Raw genomic sequence first — 24,863 nt, forward strand, 5'->3', positions numbered from 1 at the left:
TATGATTTGTGTTGTGGTTATTTAAAAAGCTGAAGTGTTTTATTCTGTTGGAAAAGAAACACTAGAAACACTAATGTCACCGGGTCTTAACTCAATGAAACACCTACACTTACAGGCCACTTAAGCACAGTAGTGTGAAAAAGTGATTGCACCCTTCCTGAGTTCCTATTGTTTTCCATGTTTGTCACACTCAAATGTTTCAGATGAAATGAATTTAAATATTACACAAAGATAACACGAGAAGGTGTTTATAATTATGGGGGGGAAAATCCAAACCTACTTGGACCTGTGTGAAACCTAATAACTGGTTGGGCCGCCCTTAGCAGCAACAACTATAATCAAGAGTTTGTGATAACTGGCAATGAGTCATTGGCAATGAACTGCCTTTATAAGGTCATGCCACAGCAACTCAATTGGTTTCAGGTCAGGACTTTGACTAGTCTGCTCCAAAGGTTTTTAACTGTTGGTATTGACGTTAGTTTTCTGAAAAGCTGGAAAAACGTTGCCTCGTCTGATGAGTTTGAGTTTGTGCTGTGACATTCAGATGGTAGGGTCAGAATCTGGTGTAAACAGAGCACTGTTTATTTTGATTTACTTATGTTTCGCCTGTCCCGTTTGGTTCTTTTGCCATCAGAATTATTGTCTAAAAGCAAAGAAAGATGCCCAACAGATTTACTTTACCAAATGGACCATCCCGCCCTTGCCGTATTGGTCTATTTGATTCATCTTTGCTTTTATTGTTTATTTTATTTTATTTTCGCTTGCTAGACACGGGACAGACATGACTGGGGGAAAGAAAACGGAGAAAGAAAGAGGGAAAGAAAAACAGTGGGGAAGAGGAACGGTGATAAAGGGCAAAAAACAAAAACCAACAAAACAGACAAAAAATACATATATCAATCACCTGGATCACCTGTTGAGAAAGAGAAAAAAAGAAAAAAAACAGCAATATAATAAACAACATCATCGTGATGATCTATGTGAATATAACAGTAAATACTAAATATTGAATATTATTGTGCCACGCATTGGATCGACAGCACACAGTGTGCTTTGAGGTAGGAGCCAAAAAGGGTGTAGTTTGTGTGTGTGAGCACCCGTGTGTACACCTGTGAGCATGTATTAAAGGTTCCTTCATGTAATGATCTGCTAGAGCAGCGGTCCCCAACCCCCGGGCCTCGGACCGGTACCGGTTTTCAGCGTTATTTTGTTATTGTTTTTATTGTTAACTCAGTTTTCCTGGGTCTTTTCACGTGTGTTATGAATAAATCTTTTTTGCGGTACCGGTACTAGTTTTATTTTGTTGTATTTATCCGCGACACCTTAAAGGCCGGTCCGTGAAAATATTGTCGGGCATAAACCGGTCCGTGGCGCAAAAAAGGTTGGAGACAGCTGTGCTAGAGGGTGTGGGGAGCCACAGCCCCGTCCTCCAGGGCATGAAGCAGGTATGGGGGAGATCCAGGCTCCAGACATCCAGAGACCCTCAGAGCACAAGAGACCAAGGAAGACCAACGGAGGGGCAACCGTGCCGGAGCACTGTTTAAATTCCACAGCCTACCTGAGAATTGTTGCTGACTGTGCCCATCCCTCCATGAACACAGTGTACCGATCCTCTGATGGCTGTATCTAACATGGGAACACGTCATGTCACAAAGCTCAGAAGCTCTCAAACGGTTTATAAACAAGAAAATGAGCTGTCTGTACTCAAATAGGCTTGTCAGTCACCAGATATCAGTCCAATAAAGCATCTTTGAGATGTACCGGAATAGGAAATATTGATTACAGATGTGCAGCCGACAAATCTGCAACAAGTGTGTTATTCTATCATGTCAACATGGGCCAAAATCCCTGAAGCTGGTCTGGCTGTGCCTGCTGTTATTATGCTGTGTTTTGTTTTTTTCATTAATCCCCTTCTATCCCATAAAACACCACATGCACTTCACTATTAAAGCCACTAGATGGGGATGTTGCTCCATAAACCATAAACGGTAAAACGAACATACAAGAGATGCACACACTAAAGATGTGGTTGTGAAGCTGAAATATGATGTCTTATTTTACAAGTTTATGCTGTAGAGGTGGCCTAGAAAGCAGATAAACTACCAAAGGTGACAAAAGTACAGACATTTTGTACATAAGTAGAAGCACAGATACTTGTGTTAAAAAACACCCAAATACTCAAGAAATCGTCAGAAAGTACAGTCTCTGAAATCAATCAAATTAAGAAAGTAAAAAGTAGCTTCCTGAAAGACAATTCTACCATTACCTTTAAATCCAACCTCTCCTTTTTCTCTCCTCTTTTCTTACGTCTTTCTCCATCTCTGAGTGAAGTTAGCTCACACTCTTTTCCCTCCATGGAGCTTTAGCTAGCAACACACTGCCACAAACTGCACAGGAACAGTTTGTGTGTTCGCTGATTATTTTTCGAGCTGATAGAAACGTTATGTTGTGTAGAAACATCACTCCCTTTATGCTCATTCCTCTTCTGTAGCGCTAGTTAGATGCTGTCTACAACATACAGACAGCCGCACTCGTCGCGGCACACTTTAACCCGCATAAACGCCATTAATGGTAGTGCTAAACCTGAAGTAATGAAAATGTAAGAAGTAGAAAATACAGATATTTGTGTTAAAATGTAGGAAGTAAAAGTAAAAAGTTGTCAGAAAAATAAATACTCAAGTAAAGTGCAGATATCTGAAAATTCTACTTAAGTACAGTATTTATACTTCGTTCCTGTACTTAAGTATTTATTCTTCGTTACTTCCCACCTATGTAAACTGCACATTTAATCCATGAGATTTTAAAAACTTTTTCATTATTAGACTGGGTAACAATAAAAAACAACCTTTCCTTACTTTGTGTGTGTCTTTGTTGATAAGAAAAATAAACCTTCCTGGGTTTTTTTTTTTAAATTCCACTTTTTCCAAAGACAACCATCAAACCCTTTCGTAAAAAACAAAAAAACAAAAAACAAAGCATCACACATGTTAGCCAAGGTGGTTAGTAAGAGAAAACTTTTTTCTTAGGATGATAAATCACATTATTCTCAGTTACTTGCTAATGCTACACATATCTGTGCATGTGTGCAATAACACACAGATGACAACTGATCTCAGAGCAGTGAAAACAGAGCCAGCGGCAGCTCAGCTACCACTCTGATTTCCTGTCAAATTTCCAAGTCCAGACGTTTATCCAAAATGTGCATGTGCAAATAACCAAGATCAGCTGGTGGCCCCTCACCTTGCTCAACTCAAGCCTTGGTTAATGTGAAACAGACACACCCATAAAGAAATGACAATGCCAGAGACAGTGACCATAGAAACCTGCTCCTGAAGACAATATTCAGCTGTGGCCACAAGATGGAACTAATTTACTGGGTGGTTGCAAACAGGCAACAGAGAGAGATGCACAGAGAGAAAGAGATCACGTTTGCTTTGGTAGGTTTTAAATTATATCTATTTTTTGATTTCACAGGACAAGCACAGCCTGCTTTGCTTACCCAGAACACCACAGTAAATTACAATACTTGCAGTAAAGTACTTACACTCTTCACAGGATAAGAACCACAAAGTGCTTCACAATAATATAAAACAGATATACAAAAAACAGCACAATCGAAGATACAGCAAAAATCTAGTTAAAAGCCAGTCTAAATAAATGAGTCTTAAGCTGATGTTTAAAAGAATAAATGCAATGAAGGCAAAGCATTCCACAACCAGGGGGCTACAACTCTAAAAGATCTCTGGTCTTAAAATGTGTTCGTGGGAGTACCAACAGCCTTTGATTAAGTTATTACAAATATGCATCTAATCAAAACACAGAGAATATATTACTGCCACCAATATGTTTAGCTTTTAACTAAAAAACAAACGTGTCTATAATATTCATATCCAAATCATTTGTTTCTTTTGAATATATATTTATGGTAAATTCAAGGTCAGCATAATGCACTATGGAATTTGAAAATGGATCTGCAGAGAAAGAGCATTCAGAGATATGGAGTCATGAAAAAGTTTGTGACTGCTGCTACACAAACAATGACAGCATGCATCTGAAATTTCAGTTGTGTAAAATCAATGGGTTTAAACAAGGTGGTGGAGATAAACAAGAATCACTGTGACATTTGTTATGTCCAAAGAAAATAAGAATTTGAAACAAGACAAACTGGCACACAGTTTCTTGGCATAATCTAGATCCAGATACCATGCTGGGTCAAAAGGGAGGACATTTTTGCCTATTGCAAAGGTATTAGGATAAGGCTGCTTGCATTTGTTTTGTTTTTTTCCCCACTTTTAGAAAATCTGATGATGTTTTAGCACATACTTATTCAGAATAATAGACAATTCAAAAGGATATGGGAATTGATAAAAACCACAAATGAAATGAAAATGTTGGACCTCCTTTAGCTCCTGAATAGCTTACTGTTTCAATGAATGAAATGTACACCCAGTGCAAGGATTCGGATGGGCGAAAAGCTTCAGCGTACATTTTCAAGACAAAGATTGCAAATCCCGTCAAACATCCACAAAAGAATTTGTGTTCCCTTTTGTACATGGTAACTATGAATTCAATGAAAATAAAATTAAATAAAATATTCTGCACTCACCCATCAGTGCTGTCAACTATTTTCAGTCACGGTCTGGAGAAACCATTCTGAGCACTAGAGGGCAGCAGAGACTAAAGCCGCTTTCTGATCTGCTACAGCATGACATGATGCAGTGAAGCTGTGAGCTGGAATGACTATTAAAAAGTAAAAGCTTTTCACCACTTGACATCCATTGTTTATATTTTTTAAATTGAATTATGATAAAGGATTTTGTATAAAATTGTTCCAAATCCAGATGCTTATTTAACAGCTGGGCCAACACATTACATAGAAATGATCTTCATGCACTGAACCAAATTTTATAAACATAAATCACTAGCTTCAGTCTTAACATATTTTCTATGTCCAAACACAGAATAAGATTTCAACCCCAGCGGTTACAGAGACATCTTGATCAAAACTGGAGGAGAGAGAGATTTTTATCTGATCTGTAAAACCTTCAAACAATGATGACAGCAAGATGAGAAAGCACGGTTCTTCACACTCACAACACTGCTGCACAGTAATGCTTCATGCACATTTGGTTAATTAATTTTTGCAGCTCCTTTTGGAGCTTTTGGTGCAACGAAGTGTGTCTCTCACAATTATGCTACTTGTTATTTGTACTGATATATACATAAGAAAGAAAGAAAGAAAGAAAGAAAGAAAGAAAGAAAGAAAGAAAGAAAGAAAGAAAGAAAGGGACATTTTTGGTGCTCTCCAGAGTGTACCAAACCAGGTGCACCAGGTTTTATTCTTACAATCTTCCCTGAAACTGGCTGCTGGAAAGTAATCAGGGTGCTGTGTCCCTCATGTCTTGAGATCTTCCATTTCCTCTGTGCCTTTTGAATATAACACTTATTACCACCTCACAACAAGCTCTTTAGAGCCTCATACTGGGTGCTGAATAATGCTTTCGCCTGGTTTCCAAGATTTAGTTGAAGAACTCTGTTGTTATCTGCTCCTGTTTTCTGCGATTTACTTTAATGATTAGAATATGCTCTTACCCAAAAGGTTGTCAACACAATTAGCACCGACAAACAACCACAATAGCTGCATCAAATAGAGATCTGTTCTTGTGAGTGTCTCACTGAATGTGATTATCATTGGACTAAACTAAACTAAAATAATTTAAATATGAATGCTGTGTTGGAGGCAAAAAAATGCATTCTTGAGGATTTTTCCTGTTCAAGAGATCTGAGTCTGCCTCTCCTTTAAACGCTTTCAAAGGAGCTTCATCTTAAATTAATGTAGTTTACAGTGATTGGAATATCTATGCTACACCTCTGTGTTTGCATTTTGCAACAGCATGTAGACAATTTTTAAAATGCAGGGCGAGTCGCCGTTTTGCCTTTTTTTTTTTTTTCCAGGAGATGGTAGTGAATAGACAAAATATTCTGTCTGCACACAGACCAGACTGCAGGTCTGTAGCTTCTAATATCTTAATACTTGCCAATTTTCATGCATTGTGCAGAAGAGGGACTCAAAGTCGAAACCACTGTTCCTGTCTTACGTTTGAAGTAGTCACAGAGGACAAGTACTTCTACAATGTTAGTACTTATAGTAATTGCAGGTAAGGCTTTGATTTCTGGATCTTTTATAGCATCCTGTAACGTTCATGAACACTCTGCTAAATGCAACATGCTCACATGATGGAGTCTGGAGTATGGCTTAGCACCTGAGCTTGCTTTGGTGTACCAATGTACCGTATATCTGAATGTTAAACAGTGTTCACCATAATGATGCCATCAGAATGGTCCAGCAGAAAATTTATTTACTTTGTTATTTCATTTAAAAAAAAATCTAATCATCAACATTATGCTTGGTTTCTGCTACAAAAACAGGTGAGTATTTAATATTCTTATTACTAAATCTTATGACTTAATTTTACTTATAAAAATATGTCAGTACAGTTCAGGTGAATGGGCACAGTGACCTTTTGGGACTGGACTGGACCCCCAGGGCATGTGCAAAACCCCTATGCTAATGATATAGTTTCCCTGGTTCCTTTGACAGAAAACGTACTGGATTTCTAATATCAGTCATATCACCACTAAATAAAGAAAATGGCAATTTCAGGCAATTTTAGACATCAACTAGAAAAATTTGCATTTCCTGCGAAAATGCAGTGTGGATGCTTTAAAGCTGAAGCTGTATGCAAAAACTAGCTGAAAAAGCTGAAAAGTTGCAGAAATTGTAAAAACTTTGCAGAAGCAAAGGAACTTTGCTAAAATGGAATAACTTAGCAGAACTGCAATATCTTAGAGGAAACATAATACTTGGCAGAAATGCAATAGCATAGCAGAACTTAGCAGAAATATTGTAACTTACCAGAAACATGATAACTTCTCAAAAATACAAGAATTTAGGAGAAATAGTATAAGATAACAGAAAGAATATATTTAGCCAAAAATACTTAAGCATTACAGAAACACTATGATTTAGAAAAATAGTACAACATAGCAGAAATACTGTGATTTACCAGAGACACTGTGATGAACTATGAATATTGTAATTTTAAATTAATACTATGTTTTAGCACAAATACTATAATTTGACAGAAATACTATCATTTGGCAGAAATACTATGTTTCAGCACAAATACTCTGGTTTAGCACAAATATTATAACATAGCAGAAATACAATTATATAGCAGAAATGCTATATTTAGAGAGAAAAATATAATACAGTAGAAATAGTATGATTTAGCAGAAATACTACAATATAGCATAATAACAATGATTTAGAACAAATACTATGATTGAGCAGAATAGTAATAACTTAAGTGAAAATACTGGAAAAGTAAGATGACAAGCTGCAAAAAAAACGGAACATGGTTAAGTTCCCTCAAAACTAATTGTTGTTCACCTGTGAAAAAAAAATAAAGAAATAAAAATAATTTTAAAAAACAAGAAGGAACAGCCAACAGATACACACAAAATCAAATATGTATACACAAATGCACAGAGAGAGAGACACACGGAGGGTCTATGCCAGTCAACCAGTCTGAATATATTATACTTTTTTCCAACAATGAGATGCTGCCCTAAAGAGGGTCTCTCTCTCTCTCTCTCTCTCTCATGCACACACACACACACACACACACACACACACACACACACACACACACACACAAGATCCAATTCAGTCAACCAGTCTAAATATATTGAATTTAAATCTTACAATGAGATCATCCCATAAAAAGGCTTTCTCTGTCTCTCTCTCTCTGTCACACACACACACACACACACACACACACACACACACACACACACACACACACACACACACACACACACAAGATCCAATTCAGTCAACCAGTCTAAATATATTGAATTTAAATCTTACAATGAGATCATCCCATAAAAAGGCTTTCTCTCTCTCTCTCTCTCTCTCTCTCTCTCTCTCTCTCTGTCACACACACACACACACACACACACACACACACACACACACACACACACACACACACACAGGGAAAGAGAAGTAAGTTTCTAGGTCAAAGCCTGGGAGCTGCTGAATTTGAATCCACCAATCAGAGAGGCTGTGTACTTTTTCCCGCCAAAACAGGTGCACGCAGCACAGAGAGACACAGGATTTTTGCAGTCTATTTCTCATAATGACGACTCCCCTCAAACAAATGACCATAATTTCCTAACCGTAGGGGCTAGAACGGCCATTCTTACACCGTTTTGTTCAGAAGAGATGGGGGAATCTTAAAGTGTTGACAATTTATCATTAAAATATGAATTATTAAAGATATTTGACTTCTAATGCACCATAACTGAGTAGAGCAAAGCAAAAACTGCCTTGACTTGCCCTCAAACAACGCTTTCTAACTCTAAATCTATTTGGAGTATCAATATCATTCTTTCACCATAAGAGACAGCAGGCTTTGGTGAACAATCATGGAAATTTTCAGGTCTCTGTGGAAATCCATTAAAAAGATATGACGAGAGAAAAAAGTGGTTCATTTCCAGAGTTTGAAATCTGAAGAAATCTGAGCGAAGGACGAATTTCCTACCCTCAAACAAGTCTAACTCATTTCAGAACGGTAATAGGTGAGAAAGAAATTCTTGAATTGTGAGCGTCAGGAGTGTCTGAAGATATACTGGGACAAGCCTTATGTCTTAACTTTGCTTCGTTAAGGAGATATGACGATTCGAATATGCCTCTCATTACAGAAATCAAGCGGTGATTTTGAACAAGCTCTCCATTGACTTTCTATGGAGAGTTTTGTGACTTTGTGTTGGTCTGAGGAGATTTGCCAAAATTCTATAAATCCCACAACAATGATAGTGACATTTTCGGAAAGCCAGCAAAAATACCTACGTTTTGATGTATAATTTGTGGAAATTGAGTGAAAATTGAGCAAGTAGCAAGAAGTTGTTCGGACATGAAGAGAAGACTGCAAAACCTTCAGTGGCACACTGGAAGCCAAGTGCATAGCAACCATAACAACACATGTATTTTGTGAAAAATCACAATTTTGCAACTGAAAACTTTAAGAGGCATAAAAGTAAAACGGTAAAAGATTTGAAAAAGCTGATTTATACCTGAATAGCCCAATAATTTGAGAACATTTTAAAGTTTGAATGGTTGTTCTACGTGAAAATATGAGGAAGTAGTTAAGTTTCAAAAACAAGCAAATTTTAGCAGAATTACAGAAGTTTCCCATTCATTTCAATGGGACAAATTAAGCTTAATATTTTAAAAAGTATAATAGTGAAAAATACCAAAAGACATAGCACACATTAGCAGAAATAGCAGAATAGTTTAAAATTTGAACGGTGAAAATCGGCTGAAAATTGTAGAAGTAGTTAAGTGCCAAAAAGTGTACGGAAGTCCTAAGAGGAACTCAATAGTGTGGATGCTTAAAGCATCAAAACAATAAATAAAAATTGTTGATGATAAAAAAAAAAGTTTAAACTTCAAAGCTCATGCATACATGCACATCCAGTGCTCAGTGTCTAATTGTGTGTTTGTGTTTTTACCTTTTCGCAGTAGCGTAGTGAAACATTTGGGCGGTGGATAAATAATGGAAAATAAAATTCAGACTACAGACGGCTTCAGGTGAGTACACGTGGTGCACAAGGACCAAAGCTCACCTTCTCAACCTGGACAAAATGAATTATTTTACACTGATACTGTAAACTTTGTGTTTGTGTGTCAGGTTTCCATACATCGGAAACAGCTGCTGCATCTGTAGTTCTGTCCATCCTGAGGAGAGTCCACACTCTACATCAGATCCTTGGCTCACCTATAATGACGCACAGGTGCTGCACACAACTGGATCTGCAGCTTGTGAGGAACAGCAGCACTCAGCCTACATCCTGTTTTACGAGATTAACGTAAGAAGACACAGCATCTCATCCTGAAGTGAGAGAATGGCACGCCAGCTGCAGCCTAATCCAATCTCTCTTCTTTTTTCAGTGCCCAGACACCCTTCAGTTTCATCATGTCATCCCTAACAATAGCTGTAGAGTTGGATGGAGGATGAAGACAGCAGAGAGCAAAAGAAACAGGTAAGAGCAGACAGGTAGTCAGAGTTAACAAAAACTTTTAAAGCCAGTGTAGCTTCTATTTTGAACACATTTATTGATGACAATTTTACATAAATAAGCAGTGTGTTATACTGTTATCAGATGTGGAGTCTCACTAACCACTTTAATAGTGACTTGTGTCCCAAATACTGTTTATTTGTCTTAGTTACAGATAGTGAAATAAAAATGGGAAATGGTTGTTTCATAATTGTATACTCAGCTTGGTCAAGACAATAATTCGAGAACGAGGGGCAGGATTTTGAATTGATGCCATTGGTGCATCTACTAAAGTTCTGGGGTCAGTTTGAATATCAGTGACCTTGACCTCAAGTTCAAAGGTCAAGTTTTCTGAAAATGTTGTGAATGCTACAACTCTGTGACGAGACGTAAGTCTCCTAGGTCTTTAAATTTGTATATAGGTGCATCTACTAGGAAGCTGAAGGGTTGCACTGCGGGCCATCTGTAGAGGTGTAGAGTCAACAACCTGTCTCTGAACGTGGACAAAACAAAAGAGATTGTTGACTTCAGGAGAGCACAGTGGGATCACTGCCCACTTAAGATCAATGGATCCTCTGTGGAGGTCGTCAAGAAGAGGACCAGATTTCTTGGTGTCCACCTGGCGGAGAACCTCTCCTGCTCCCTCAACACCAGCTCCATAACCAAGAAGGCCCAGCAGCGTCTCTACTTCATGCAGAAGCTGAGGAAAGCCCATCTCCCACCATCCATTCTCACCACCTTTTACAGTGGGACTAACGAGAGCATCCTAAGTAGCTGCATCACTGTCTGGTATGGTAACTGCAGCGCATTGGATCGCAGTACCCTACAACGGATTGTGAGAGCAGCTGAGAAGATCATTGGAGCCCCTCTCCCCTCCTTATAACACCTGCTTGCTGGAGGACCCCACACAGCCTTCAAACACACTCTTCACCCTGCTGCCTTCTGGAAAGAGGTCCCAGAACATCCGGGCCCTCGCTACCAAACTACGGAAAAGTTTCTTCCCACAAGCCGTCAGACCCCTGAACACTCAGTGACTGCACTGGCACACGCACACCTTCACACACGTCACTACCAAGCACTTATCTGCAGTATCTCACACACACACACATACATACAGACACCAAGTTACTTTTGCACAATACTCAGCATTTTGCACATTTCCATTGTCTTGTGTCTGTATCGTCCTGTTCTGTCTAGTTTTGCACTGTTTTGTCTTGTTTATTTTTGCAGTTTATGCACACTGCACTTTATGTAGTCCTGGGTTTGTCCGTATATGTCATATATAGCACCAGGGTCTCGGAGGAACGCTGTCTCATTTCACTCTGTACAGTACCTCTGCACGTGGTTAAAATGACAATAAAAGCCACTTGACTTGACCTGTTTTTGTAGCAGTTGCTTGGAGACGAGTACCACACAGTTCAAATGAGCATACATTCCAAAATATGCAAATTAGCCCCATACATCATAATGATGATGTTTGCTGTTCAGGGTATGAACATTCTATGCTGAAAGTTTATAAATATACAACCTTTGACTGCTTGTTTTCAGTTGAACTTTTGCAAAGCTGAGGAGATTTTCGCTGCGATCGCATTAAGTCCAAAGATGTTTAAACTTCTTTTTCACAGAAAGGTAAGTTTGAAGAGACTCGCAGCACATTTCTCTGAATATTTTCTTATGGTAAACAAGCATTTTTGAAACTTTTAAGGAAGCTTCTTGGATGATTTCTGTAAAAACTGAATTTTGAATCCAAATGAAGGATTTTGTATTTTCATACCATATACTTTGTTTTATGCCATTACTGATGTTGGTTTTCTTGTTTCTAAACAGAAATCACAAAAACAAAACGTGGCAGAGAAGGAAATTCCTTCTACGTCTCATCAGAGGTAAAGAAATGCGCCACTCTTTAATGCTGCTGGAGATATTTATAGCAGTGCTTTAGTTGGAGCTCTTTTATTTCCCTTTTATTGGTGTTTTGTATTTACATCTTTTTTACTACTTCTAGTCTTGTCTATAATTTATATTGATTCAGAGATTAGCGTTTGAAAATGTAGAGTGTAAATGTACAAAATACATGATTTTGTTCCATTACAGTTATTCATTTTTATTTGCAATCTCCAGCATGTACTTCTTGTTAAAAATTTCCACTTTGAAAAATAACATTTACACTTTTGTCCTCATCAGCATCCCGGATGCTTCTGTTGCTGAAAATGTTCAAAAGAAGAAGAGAAAATGGAGACACCTCTGCTGTTCCTCGGTTTGCTTTTACACAAAACATATGAAATGCACATTCTCTTTAAATTGCACTTGTTAATTTAAAGTGACTTTACTTTTTTAATAAACGTATGTTTGTTCGTCCTCTGCAGCAAACTGACAGCGATGCAGAGGCAGAGAGCAACACTGTGAAGACACAAAAAAAGTGTCGCTGGTTTCTTTTTAAATTCTGGAAGGTATGTTTTATGGAAAGAGTCACTGTCATCAAGCATTTACTCATCACAGTTAAATGAGAAGAATTAAGAGCAATTTAGCACACAGCTATGTCCTCAAATTAAGTTCAAAGATGTTTAAACGTTTTTTTTCACAGAAAGGTAAGTTCGAAGAGACTTGCAGGATGTTTCTCTAAATATTTTTTATGGTGAATAAGCATTTTTGAAGCTTCATGGATGATTTCTGTAAAAACTGAATTTTGATCAGAACCAAGTGAAGGATTTTGTATCTCATAGGACAAACTTTAAAACTCAATTTAAAGCATGAATAAATTGTTTTTATTTTATTTAAAGATATTCCTATATATCTGCTTCATGAGCTGACAGCTCACTAAAGTGATAAATAATATGAAATAATACCAAATTTTCTAACTGGACACTTTTCATGGAGAGACCCACTTGGTATGTTTGTTTTATGCCATTACTGATGTTGGTTTTCTTGTTTCTAAACAGAAATTACACAAACAAAACGTGGCAGAGAAGGAAATTCCTTCTACGTCTCATCAGAGGTAAAGAAATGCGCCACTCTTTAATGCTGCTGGAGATATTTATAGCAGTGGTTTAGTTGGAGCTCTTTTATTTCCCTTTTATTGGCATTTTTCTTCCACCTTGTGTATTTGCATCTTTTTTACTACTTCTAGTCTTGTCTATAATTTATATGGATGCAGAGATTGAAAATGTAGAGTGTAAATGTATAAAATACATGATTTTGTTCATGTTGGTATTCCATTACAGTTATTCATTTTTATTAGCAATCTGTATTAGCAAAATGTACTCCTTCTTATAAATTTCCACAACATTTACACTTTTGTCCTCATCAGCATCCCGGATGCTTCTGTTGCTGCCACACCAGCTAACCCTGAAAATGGTCAAAAGAAGAGAAAATGGAGACACTTCTTCTGCTGTTCCTCGGTTTGCTTTTACACAAAACATATGAAATGCACATTCTCTTTAAATTGTACTTGTTAATTTTAAGTGACTTTACTTTTTTAATAACATTATGTTTGTTCGTCCTCTGCAGCAAACTGACAGCGATGCAGAGGCAGAGAGCAACACTGTGAAGACACAAAAAAGGTCTCGCTGGTCTCTTTTTAAATCCGGGAAGGTATGTTTTATGGAAAGAGTCACTGTCATCAAGCATTTAAATGAGAGCAATTAAGAGCAATGAGGCACACAGCTATGTCCTATATATATATCAGGTAAGAAGCACCACGGAAAAGATCCCAGCAGACCTGAGTTGGGACACTTGGATTATGGAGCTTCTGGACCAAGAGAGTGGATGGGAGCATGTGTTTAACAGGTAAGAGAAAGACGTCCTCCAAAATGTTTCAACTTCAAAGCTCATGCATACATGCACATACACTGCTCAGCATCCTGACATCTTTCCTAATTTTGTGTTCGTGTTTTTACCTTTTTGGAGCAGTGTAGCATGCGGTGGAAAAATAATAGAAAGTCAAACTGAGACTACAGACTGCTTCGGGTGAGTACACGTGGTGCACAAAGACCAAAGCTCACTTTGTCAAAGTGGAGAAAATGAATTCTTTTACACTGATACTGTAAACGTTGTGCGTGTGTGTCAGGTTTCCAAACATCGGAAACACCTGCTACATGAACTCCTGCCTGCAGAGCCTCCTCAACATTGAGGAGTTCATAAGAGACATCGGGCGTCAGGAGGTTTTGTGGAGCACAGATCCAGAAGCTCAGCTCTTAAGGTGCGCTACGTCAACCTTCTACTTTCTTCAAAAACCTGAAGAACAAAGAGATCTAACAGCAGAAATGTCTGTTTACCCTTTCCTTTCTACAGAAGGCTCATTGATGTCAGGGACTGTCATGAGTCAACAGATTATGGCCTTAAAGATCACCACCTAAGAGCTTTTAAGAAGGCATTCAGCAATCAAGCTCCTGAATACACCGGCAGTGCACAGAAAGTGCGTCAGCTATTTGGACATTTCGTTTTTTGCTTTACCTTCTGATTTTGATGTACTGTTTTAAATCTCTCTGCTTTTCTTTCAGGACGCTCATGAATTCCTAACATTGTTCCTCAATGAGGTCAAAAGGCTCGCACCTCACCTGGAGAGGAACGCAGCTCTCCTGGGCCAAAGTTATACCTGCCCAGTAGAAGACCATCACATTTTTAAAATGGAAAACATGAGGACATGCAAGAGGTAAGCCTGTCTTTCAGAAACGCAGAGCTGGTTGCAATATTTTCATATACCTCTTTTCCACCTACCTGATCTTTACTTTAACTACGTTACTCCTGAAATGTGTAGCTGCGGTCACCAATCATCACAGCAAGAGGAATTCACCAGCTTGTCTCTTGACCTGGTTCCAGAGGGGTCTGTTATAAACATGTTAGAGACATACTTGAAGGTAAGATCACAAATTCCAATAGAGTTGTAGTGTCAGCGATCTTAACACACCTTTTTTGTTAGTGTTTGTGTGTATGTGTGTGTGCATATGTTGAGATTTCTTTCTACCATAAAGCCTGTTTTCTCTGTGCTGTTGTTCAGGAACAAGAAATAGAATTTCGCTGTGATTGTGGAGGGACGGCCTCAGAACTGAAGTCGTCTTTTGATACACTGCCAAGGTGAGTAAGGTCACATCAGAATTGATCGACTGACCAGGTTTCCAAACTGTGGCGCATCAAATATCAGAGTTTTTCGAGACAATACTTGAGCAGTCGTTTTCTCCCATCTTCTGTTTGTGTTTGACACTCATTCTTCTTATTTTCTACCTTGTTTGTGTTTTTTTTCTTTTCTGCCAGAGTTCTGATCTTGCATCTGAAGAGGTTTGGCTTTACACAAACCTACAAGATTCAGAAGGTGGATGACCCCGTCAGGCTGCAGAGGGACTTGGTGGTGCCATCCAATCAGGTAAAAACAGACTGCAGAACGTCTCAGGCTACGTCCACACTAGCCCGGATAGATTTGAAAACTCCGTGTCCACACTAGCGTTTTCAGTCATTTTCAAATAGTTGTGCGTCTGCATTGAAACGGCCGAAAACGCTTACGTTCCAGTCCTGCACATGCGCAAAAGTGAGTGAGAATTACAGAATTTGAAGAAAAGCTATCCGGAGCATGTACAAACTGATATTAATCTTTTTTAGGGCTGTCAAAGTTGAGAGCAATCAAAACAACTGCTGTATAATGCACTCGGCTATCTTTGTTTAATTGCTCACATGACTGCATCACATGACTAAAATGCGTCATCGTTTTAGAAAGTCTGCGTTTTCGAGTGTCCACACTGCGACGGGACAGCTCCGTTTTCAAATGTATGCGTTTTCGAGAGCGTTTTCAAGATGCTGTGTTTTTCCTTGAGGAAAACGCCGTCTCAGTGTGGACGGGAGGTCAAAGCGGAGAGAAAACGATGTGTTTTCAAACGAAAACGCATTCGTGTGGACGTAGCCTCAGCAAATCAGCTTAATTATGGCACTGATGTGAGACTTTATGAAACTAACACTCTTTGGATTTGTTCCTTCTCAGGGTGGTGGCTGTTACAGTCTTGTCAGCATCATCAGTCATTATGGAGGCACAGAGTCAGGTAAAACAACAGACTTGTTACAAACAGAAAATGAAAACTTGCTACTTTTCAGTGAAGGACTCACACACAAAAGCTTTTGATGTTCTAAGAAGCACTAAGTCAAAATCACTGTTTGCTTGAATCAGTTGACTTCCAGAAGTTGGATTCATTTGTCTTAATGTGATTTCAGGACACTACATCTGTAGTTCTGTCCATCCTGAGGAGAGTCAGCACTCGACATCAGATCGCTGGCTCACCTATAATGACGCACAGGTGCTCCACACAACTGGATCTGCAGCTTGTGAGGAACAGCAGCACTCGGCCTACATCCTGTTTTACAAGAGAAACGTAAGAAGACACAGCATCTCATCCTGAAGTGAGAGAATTTTTAAATGTCCTGTTACCTTGTTAACCAGTTTTGTCTTCATTCTCAGTTCTGAAACAGGAAATGGAAGGAAGGAAGGAAGTTAAGGTCATCATCATGCTGAGAAGGAAAAGCAGTCGTCCCAGCCCACCATCGCACACTGGAGGACAAGTACTGGTAAGTATTGCCCTCAGGAGGAAGGGTCCTCCCAGAGAGCCTGGTTCCTCCCAAGATTTCTTCCTCCAGGAGGGAGTTTTTTCTTGCCACCGTCGCCCCACATTCACTGGTCTCATCAGCAGGGACATTTTTAACATCCTAAGACCTGAACTCTTTCATGGCATGCATTTTTAATTTCTCTGTGCCATTTGGGTTGATTGGGACCTGATCGATGTAAAAACAAAGACATCAGATTCGGACTATCTTTTTTTTGTTTCTCAAAACAATGAGATCCACATATGAGGACGTTCATTTTAAATTTCGATTGAACAGTGGCAGTGTAATGTCCTCCCTCATAAGTGGATATCAGGTTTTTGAAGAGCAAAATTTTGTATTTTGGTCTAGACAACCCAAAATGTTATGTCCACATATGTGGACACCAGGTCCTAGGAGGTTAAAACAAAATCTACTAGTAGTGCACCACTACTAGAGATCGTCCTTTTCTGGACCAGTGTTTGGCTTGCTCTCTGGGAACAACAAATTAGTGCTGTCAGCGTTAACGTCATTTTAACTAATGACGTTAACGCTGACATCACTAATTTGTTGTTATTATTATTAATATTATTATTAATTTATTTGTAAAATAAATTAAATTAAAAAATAAAGAAATTATTTAATTCTTTATTTTTTTTGTTTTATTAAAATCAAAATAACAACAAAAACAAAAATAACTAATAAAAAAATATTAAAAGTATTCAGCAGTGTTTTGTGAAATTTGTAATGAGCCTTAGTTAAGTTGATGTCACAGAAGTTTCTGAATCATTTAGATTGTTCAACAAACTGATTCACTCAGGTAAAGATGGTAAGCTGGAGCAATGGTACCCTTGGAGTTCAGTTTAAGTTTTCAGACAAATATTCCCTCGATCAGTTGCAGCTTCTGCTTTTAAATAAATGATTTAGCTGCAAATGTTTAGCTGCAGGTAGCAAAGTCCAAAAGTGACAACATTTCCACTGCAGTCTCTCCAGAAATGGCTTATAAAATTTTGACCAAATTAGACATTTATCCTTGGATCAATTAAAGGGTGAAAATCTTTAATTGTACCTTTTATAACATTTTAACAAGTTACTGTCTCCTGCTGCATGTTTCCTGTTTTGGCTGAACTTCATCAGCTCAAAAAACTCACCGTGCTGTGGTGTACTAAATGACCTCATGTACAGGACACACTGAAGGCAGGTTTGCAACGTTTAATCAACAAAGTCAAGATCAGTTAACAACAGCTGAACTAAAGACTTTCTTTTTCTCATCGATAAAATGAGGTCCATGCCAATGCGCTCAAATGGGACCTCCATTAATGGTGAGGGGCATAAAGGCGCTTTTTGAATGACCAGCTGGTTCACCAGCTGACACCACTGGACGCACACCATCGGCGCACATCCAAACATGCAAAAAATGCAAGATGGTGGTGCGCACAGATACAGCGGCTCTATGCTCTCGACACACTGAACATGGTCTGTCCCTACTCGTTACAACATGTGGAAATGTCAGTGCTATGTCAGGGCGCACTATTTGACTCTCAGCTCTCATCATTTGATCAAAGGGCCAGTTGCATAATGCCATTATCTTCTGTGTAGCGAATTGCTGGAACGGGCAACCCAAACGCCACGTGTCCCTGTTGGTGGTGTGTGCAGGCCTACATACTGTCCTATTGAGCTACTAAACCCCGACCAATCAGTTTTCAGATTTAAGGGGTATGATGGCCGTCAGCTAACCGCAGCTGTTACTCTTTGCATTTTCCCCCGATATTTCTTTTCCACCAGTACTATGGGGTATTTGTGAATATCCATGACTGACCCGGCCAGTTGGTCTTTGGACAGGGTCACGGCAGTTTCAAGGTTAAAAAAAAAATCCCTTTCACTGACAGACTGAAGGAAAGCTCCTCAAAAATGGAGGGTCTTCAAGCTCCTCAGTGGCAGGAAAAGGTTTCCCGGACCCAGTGTTGTATATTTGTTTCCCAAAAGATTGAAATAGTGGAGAGAAATCAGGTTCTGAAACCATCCAGAAGACAAAGTCTCCAACTGGTTTGTGGAAGTCCAGTTTCTCCAAATTAATCAGCGGGTGAAATGTCTCTTCATGGATGGTTTTGATTCTGTTGTTGTTCACGAATAAAGCCCTCAAAGCAGCATATGAAAGAAAGTCATCTTTCATTGTTGTCTCCAGCGTGTTAAAAGAGAGATCGAGCTCAGTGATGAGTTTTGAAGCGGCTGCAGGGACTTCTCGAAGGTTTTGGCTCAAACGGTCGCAGGATGTTGTTCACAGTGGTGACACTGTTGACTGGTGATTGACAAGCACTGAGATACTAACATGACAAACACAAGAAACATCATGACTTATTCTCCTGAGTGCCTGCAAAACACAAAATCAAACTCAAAGCTTTTCTCTCAGGTGCTGGTGTGGCACAATCTAATGATAAGAAAGGTCATGCTAACAGCTTTTGGAGCACAGCTGCACAAAATAACAGCTTTTGGAGCACAAAATGCATTACAGGCAAACCCAGTACCCAAACATGTTAACAAGGATAAAGAAAAAATCTGAAACAAAAGCAGGTAGTGTGGTGATTTATGTTGTGAGGATGCTTTCACTCCCATCAAAGTCACCCAGTGTTGAGAACCCAAATGAGCCCAAAAACCTCAAGTGGCTGCAACCAACAGCGAACGTCAAGAAGTGGATACTTGCATGTTGAGCCAGAAACATGCAGAAAACCCAAAAGAGGCAAGACGGCACATCTTGGTCCCACTCAGGCAGTACGAACACCTGGAAAGAGGAGCCCACAGTTCAGACCCAAGGTCACTGGTAAGGACACCAGCCAGCCAGTTATAAGTCTAGTTTTAATTTTCATTTTAGTTAGTGTTATGGCCATTCTAGGGGTGGCCAGACCATAATATAAGGGTGATCCACCCCTGTCTGACCCCAAGCAGCACATCACACAACCAGTACAATTTTGATGGTGATTTATTTACAGTGATTGAATTCTAACAAAGGAAAGGAGCGAACTATAGCTTCGGGGTGGACCCCAAAACAACAAACAAAAGGGACCGTATCTAAAGGATGTACAAAACTTATTTATGAAAAGAATAAAACCAAATGACAATGTCTTATCTCCCTAACTAACAAAAACATGAGAAAAGGGTAATCAAATAAAAAGGCAGTCCACCCCTACATGCTCCTGTATAAAGAAACAGGTAACACAAAGCCTGCCGGTTGAGGTCCATGGCGGTGTCATCTTATATGTTGTCTCCAGGTCATGAGCCAATCTGTATGGGCCGTCCCATGGATGCACCAATCACGGAAAGGCACCTGCACACTCAGATTTACATATGAGACAACATTACAACAACAGTCGTAACATTAACTAAAAATGTTTTTCACCATCTCGTTTTAACTTCTGGTTTAGCTTCAGCTAACTAAAACTAAATGGGCCTTGGAAATAATCACATCTTAATAGAGTGAACCATAGACTGTATAAAAGATAGGACCATTGCAACTTTACTGCAGCACTTCACCCTTTCACATAGTCCCAGCTCTTCTCTGTCATGTTTTATGGTTCTTCAAATGTCTTCAGTTGGTGAAAGGTCTGGACTGCTGGTGTCTTGTTGTGCTTGCTATGCATCCCTGACTCGTTTCTTCTTTCTGCATCAAGTAAGGAATGTAGTGAAAGTTCCCAAGAGGTTAAAAACACCACTGAAAACATGCCATCAGACCTGAGTTGGGACACTTGGATTATGGAGCTTCTGGACCAAGAGAGTGGATGGGAGCATGTGTTTAACAAGTAAGAGTATAACGTCCCCCAAAATGTCCCTAACTAACAAAAACATGAGAAAAGGGTAATCAAATAAAAAGGCAGTCCACCCCTACATGCTCCTGTATAAAGAAACAGGTAACACAAAGCCTGCTGGTTGAGGTCCATGGCGGTGTCATCTTATATGTTGTCTCCAGGTCAAGGAGACAACATATAACATGGATAGACAGACAGATTTCAAAATAGCCAGCTGGAATGTTAAGGGGTTGAATAACGGGATTAAGAGGAAGAAAATGTTAACATATCTAAAGTTATCAAGAGTTGATATAGCCTTTATTCAAGAAATGCACATGTGCAAGTCAGAAGCCTTAAAACTTAAATGTTCCTTGGTAGGTAAAGTCTTTTCCAGTCCTGGAACTGATAAAAGTAGGGGAGTGTCGGTTCTGATTCATAAAGCAGTTAGCTTTACTGAAACAAAATTAATAACAGATAAGGAAGGTAGATTTATATTGGTTTATGGACAGCTACTGGACACACCAATAATTTTATGCAATATCTATGCACCTAATGCGGACATACTCGCCTTTTTTCATAACCTGTCACAGTATCTTTTGGAATTAGAAGGTGCACAAATAGTGGTAGGAGGAGATTTTAATCAAATACTGGATCAAGACCTAGATAGATCACTTCCTAGGAGAGGCACAGAGAGTAGATCTGTAGTTGCCATAAGGCAGATGACCTCAGATTTAGGTCTGAATGATATTTGGCGGACAATGCATCCAGAAGGCAGGGAATATTCCTTTTACTCTCCGCCTCATAATGTTTATACTAGAATCGACTACTTTCTTATTTCTGAAGCCTTAGTGAATAACTCTATAGATTCAAGTGTTGGTAATATAGTAATCTCGGACCATGTGCCAATTTTTCTATGTCTTGGAAATATTTTACAGATTCCTCAAAGCCGCAGATGGCATTTAAATGTGTCCTTAATTAAAGACTCTGGGTTTATTAAATTGATAAGAGATGAAATACAATTTTACAAACAGACAAATAAGCGAGAGGACACTACATTGGCTACTTGGTGGGATGCTATGAAGGCATACTTAAGGGGGAGGATAATTTCTTACGCTTCCTTTAAAAAGAAGGCAGCTAACAAGAATATCATTACGTTAGAAGCCAAATTAAAGGCACTTGAGGCAGTACATTCCCATACAAAAGACAGAGTTACGTTGAATAAAATCGTTAAAGTTAAATATAAGTTGAATGTACTGTACAACAGAAAGGCAGAATACGCTTTATTTCGCATTAATCAAGCATATTGGGAAATGGGAGAAAAGCCGAGTCGTTTATTAGCATACCGTCTTAAACAGAAAGACGGTATGAACCATATCCCAGGCATACGACAATCAGATGGGGTTATTTCAACTTCTATTAGACATATAAATGATGGATTCAGGGCCTTTTACAATAATCTTTATTCTACACAAGGGAGTTTAGATGAACAGAAATTCGAAGCATTCTTTACTGATTTAAACCTGCCACAGCTTTCTACTACTGACCAGCAGATTATAGATGCTCCAATTACAGTGGAGGAGATTACCCGTGCAATTAACAGTATGCCACTTAATAAAGCTCCAGGATTAGATGGGTTACCATTGGATTTCTATAGAGCATTTGAGGATATGTTAAGTCCCCTGTTGCTCGATGTTTATAATGAGGCCAAAGGAGCTTGCAAAGAAAAGCGTCTGGACTTCTTTAAGTTACTTGAAGACGTTTCACCTCTCATCCGAGAAGCTTCTTTATAATGAGGCGTTCAAAGTAGGCTCATTACCTCAGTCAATGCACTCTGGACTTATAACATTTATTCTTAAAACTGGGAAAGACCCTTTAGACCCAAGTGGTTACCGCCCCATATCTTTGCTGAATTCTGACCAAAAAATCTTGGCAAAGGTCTTAGCGGGTCGATTAAAAGTAGTAATGGTGAAAATAATTCATGCAGACCAATCTGGTTTTGTTCCAAACCGCTATGGTTCAGATAATATTAGGCGGTTGGTTAATTTGCAAAATTATGTATATGATTCAGTATATCCAACAGTGGCCCTATCGCTGGATGCTGCAAAAGCTTTTGATTGTGTTGAGTGGGATTATCTGTTTAAGACATTATAAAAGTTTGGTTTTGGTGACAATTTTATTAGGTGGATAAAGATATTATATGATTCGCCTTCAGCGCGAGTATTGACGAATGGGCTCATATCAGACCTATTCCTTTTACAGAGATCCACAAGACAGGGTTGTCCCCTTAGCCCCGGTCTTTTTGTAATTGCTATAGAGCCTTTGGCACAAAAACTGAGAAATAATGTAAATATATTTGAAATTTCGATGGGTAATAGTCAACATAAGCTTCTATTATATGCAGATGATATGTTGTTACTCATGACCCAGCCTGGGAAGTCAATTCCAGCCCTATTAGAATGTATAGAAAGCTTTACGCTGCTTTCAGGGTATCGCGTCAACTGGGATAAATCAGAGGCAATGCCTAAGTCAGGACACTGCCCCCATACTTTATTTAAACAGTGGGAGTTTCGGTGGTCCGTGAATGGTTTGAGGTATTTGGGGATACAAATTACCTCGGATTACACTAAGATGGTTCGAGCAAATATGGAGCCAATGTTTGAAAGAATAAAAATGGAATTTGGTAGATGGTCCAGAGTACGTCTCACAATATGGGGTAAAATTAGTTGTATTAAGATGATGACTGCACCCATGATCTTTTATATTTTATCTAATATTCCATTACACATTCCAGATAAGTATTTCAAAGATCTAGACTTTTTAATCCGGCAGTTTCTTTGGGGTAGCTCACCGCATCGTTTAAGTATTAAGAAACTTCAAGCGAGTGCAAAACAAGGAGGTTTTTCATTGCCTAATTTCCAATGGTATTATTGGGTGATGAACGTGAAACAACTTAGAGCTTGGTTACCTACTGCACCAGTTAAACCCATCTGGTCCCATATAGAGACGGAAGTTAATGGCGGTATTTCTCCTTGGAGGGAGCTGTTTGATACCAGTCATAAAACTACCCATCCTATAATTGCAAAGACATTGTGGTTTAAATTACATAGGGCAGGTCGCTGGGACTTTATTAAATCACCTTCGGCAACCTTATGGAGTAATAAAAGAATTTTGATTGGAGGGACATCGGTTGACTGGTTACAGTGGCGTAAAGCAGGCATCCTTAATGTATCAGATTTATTTGACTGTGGGACTAAATGTTTTTTAAGCTTTGATAAAATTGTAGAGTTATATAAGTTGCAGCGTAATCAATTCTGGAGATATGTCCAAATACATAGTTCATTATCGAAGTGGCTGGGAACCCCCTTGAGTTGTCCTGTGGGCAGCCCTGTGGAAGTCCTGCTCTCAAGATCACCCTTGGGTAAAGGTACCAACGCTAAGATTTATCACTTATTGCAAGAACAGTCAGCTGACCCTCTCCTTAAAGTTAAGGGCTACTGGGCCCAGGACATGGCATTGGACATATCTTCAGTTGAATGGGATTCATGTTTTCAAAATGTTAATACTATGTGTAAAGAAACAGGCAGTAGATTTATTCAACTTAAGATAATCCATAGGTGGCATCGAACACCACAACAATTGTATAAATGGAACCTGGCCTCTACGGACGAATGTTGGAGATGTGATGGTCAAAATGCTTCGATTTTACATATCTTATGGAGCTGTTCGGCACTTCGGGATTGGTGGGAAAATATAATGGAGGTAATTTTCAGTGTTTTAAAAAGGAGATTTGGTATCTCACCAAAACTGTCCATACTTGGTATAACCACAGAACTTTCTGATGGAGATTTTTCCAGTTATACAAAAAGATGGATTATTTTGGCTCTTACTACGGCCAAACGGGTCCTGCTAAGACATTGGCGGAAAAAGAACCCCCCTCCCTATGAAGAGTGGCTAAAGACAATGGCTAAGTTGGCGTCTTACGAAAAAGTGACTTATGGTTTATTAGACAAATTGCCTCAATATGATTGTATTTGGTCCCCTTTACAAGCTGGCTTTCTGTAACTTGAAGAACAGAGGAGTAATGACAGAGTGGTGGTGTGGGGATTGGTGTGCGAAGAAAGAATAGGATAACTTCCCTTTGTTTTGTTTTTTGTTGTTGTAGTGTTTTGTTTTGTTGTTGTTTTGTTTTTGTTTGTTTGTTTTTTAAACTATTTATTTATGTAGTTATCCTTAAGCTCTGTTATTGAAGTTTAAAATGAAATAAATAAAAATTGTTGATGATAAAAAAAAAAAGTTTAAACTTCAAAGCTCATGCATACATGCACATCCAGTGCTCAGTGTCTAATTGTGTGTTTGTGTTTTTACCTTTTCGCAGTAGCGTAGTGAAACATTTGGGCGGTGGAT

General features: G+C 38.9%; 1 protein-coding gene across 2 annotated transcripts; it reads left to right on the top strand.

The window, feature by feature from the left end:
• Nucleotides 1–11,941: 11,941 nt before the first annotated feature.
• On the top strand, nucleotides 11,942–17,232 carry LOC146385550 (ubiquitin carboxyl-terminal hydrolase 37-like). 2 transcript variants are annotated; one of them, XM_084931373.1, is made up of 16 exons: nucleotides 11,942–12,008; nucleotides 12,307–12,379; nucleotides 12,489–12,572; nucleotides 13,062–13,117; nucleotides 13,430–13,520; nucleotides 13,630–13,908; nucleotides 14,032–14,088; nucleotides 14,189–14,320; nucleotides 14,413–14,536; nucleotides 14,622–14,773; nucleotides 14,879–14,978; nucleotides 15,119–15,195; nucleotides 15,373–15,481; nucleotides 16,091–16,148; nucleotides 16,318–16,475; nucleotides 16,562–17,232. In XM_084931373.1, the coding sequence occupies exons 6-16, from the start codon at nucleotides 13,754–13,756 to the stop codon at nucleotides 16,565–16,567; spliced, it is 1,128 nt and encodes a 375-aa protein (XP_084787499.1). In that variant the 5' UTR covers nucleotides 11,942–12,008; nucleotides 12,307–12,379; nucleotides 12,489–12,572; nucleotides 13,062–13,117; nucleotides 13,430–13,520; nucleotides 13,630–13,753; the 3' UTR covers nucleotides 16,568–17,232. The 2 variants fall into 2 exon arrangements, with proteins under 2 accessions (XP_084787499.1, XP_084787500.1); XM_084931374.1 differs by lacking the exon at nucleotides 11,942–12,008 and having other exon boundaries at nucleotides 12,113–12,379.
• The last annotated feature ends 7,631 nt before the right edge of the window (nucleotides 17,233–24,863 follow it).

This window comes from Perissodus microlepis, chromosome 6 (assembly GCF_051167445.1).
Source record: "Perissodus microlepis isolate ML-2025 ecotype Zambia chromosome 6, ASM5116744v1, whole genome shotgun sequence".
Taxonomy (NCBI): Eukaryota; Metazoa; Chordata; class Actinopteri; order Cichliformes; family Cichlidae; genus Perissodus; species Perissodus microlepis.

Bases quoted from the DNA above. Each gene is read 5' to 3' on its own strand.
- LOC146385550 (XM_084931373.1), top strand. From the start codon at position 13,754: ATGAGAGCAATTAAGAGCAATGAGGCACACAGCTATGTCCTATATATA. The intron at 14,537-14,621 runs GTGCGTCAGCTA...CTTTTCTTTCAG, and splicing joins ACACCGGCAGTGCACAGAAA to GACGCTCATGAATTCCTAAC. The intron at 14,979-15,118 runs GTAAGATCACAA...GCTGTTGTTCAG, and splicing joins TGTTAGAGACATACTTGAAG to GAACAAGAAATAGAATTTCG.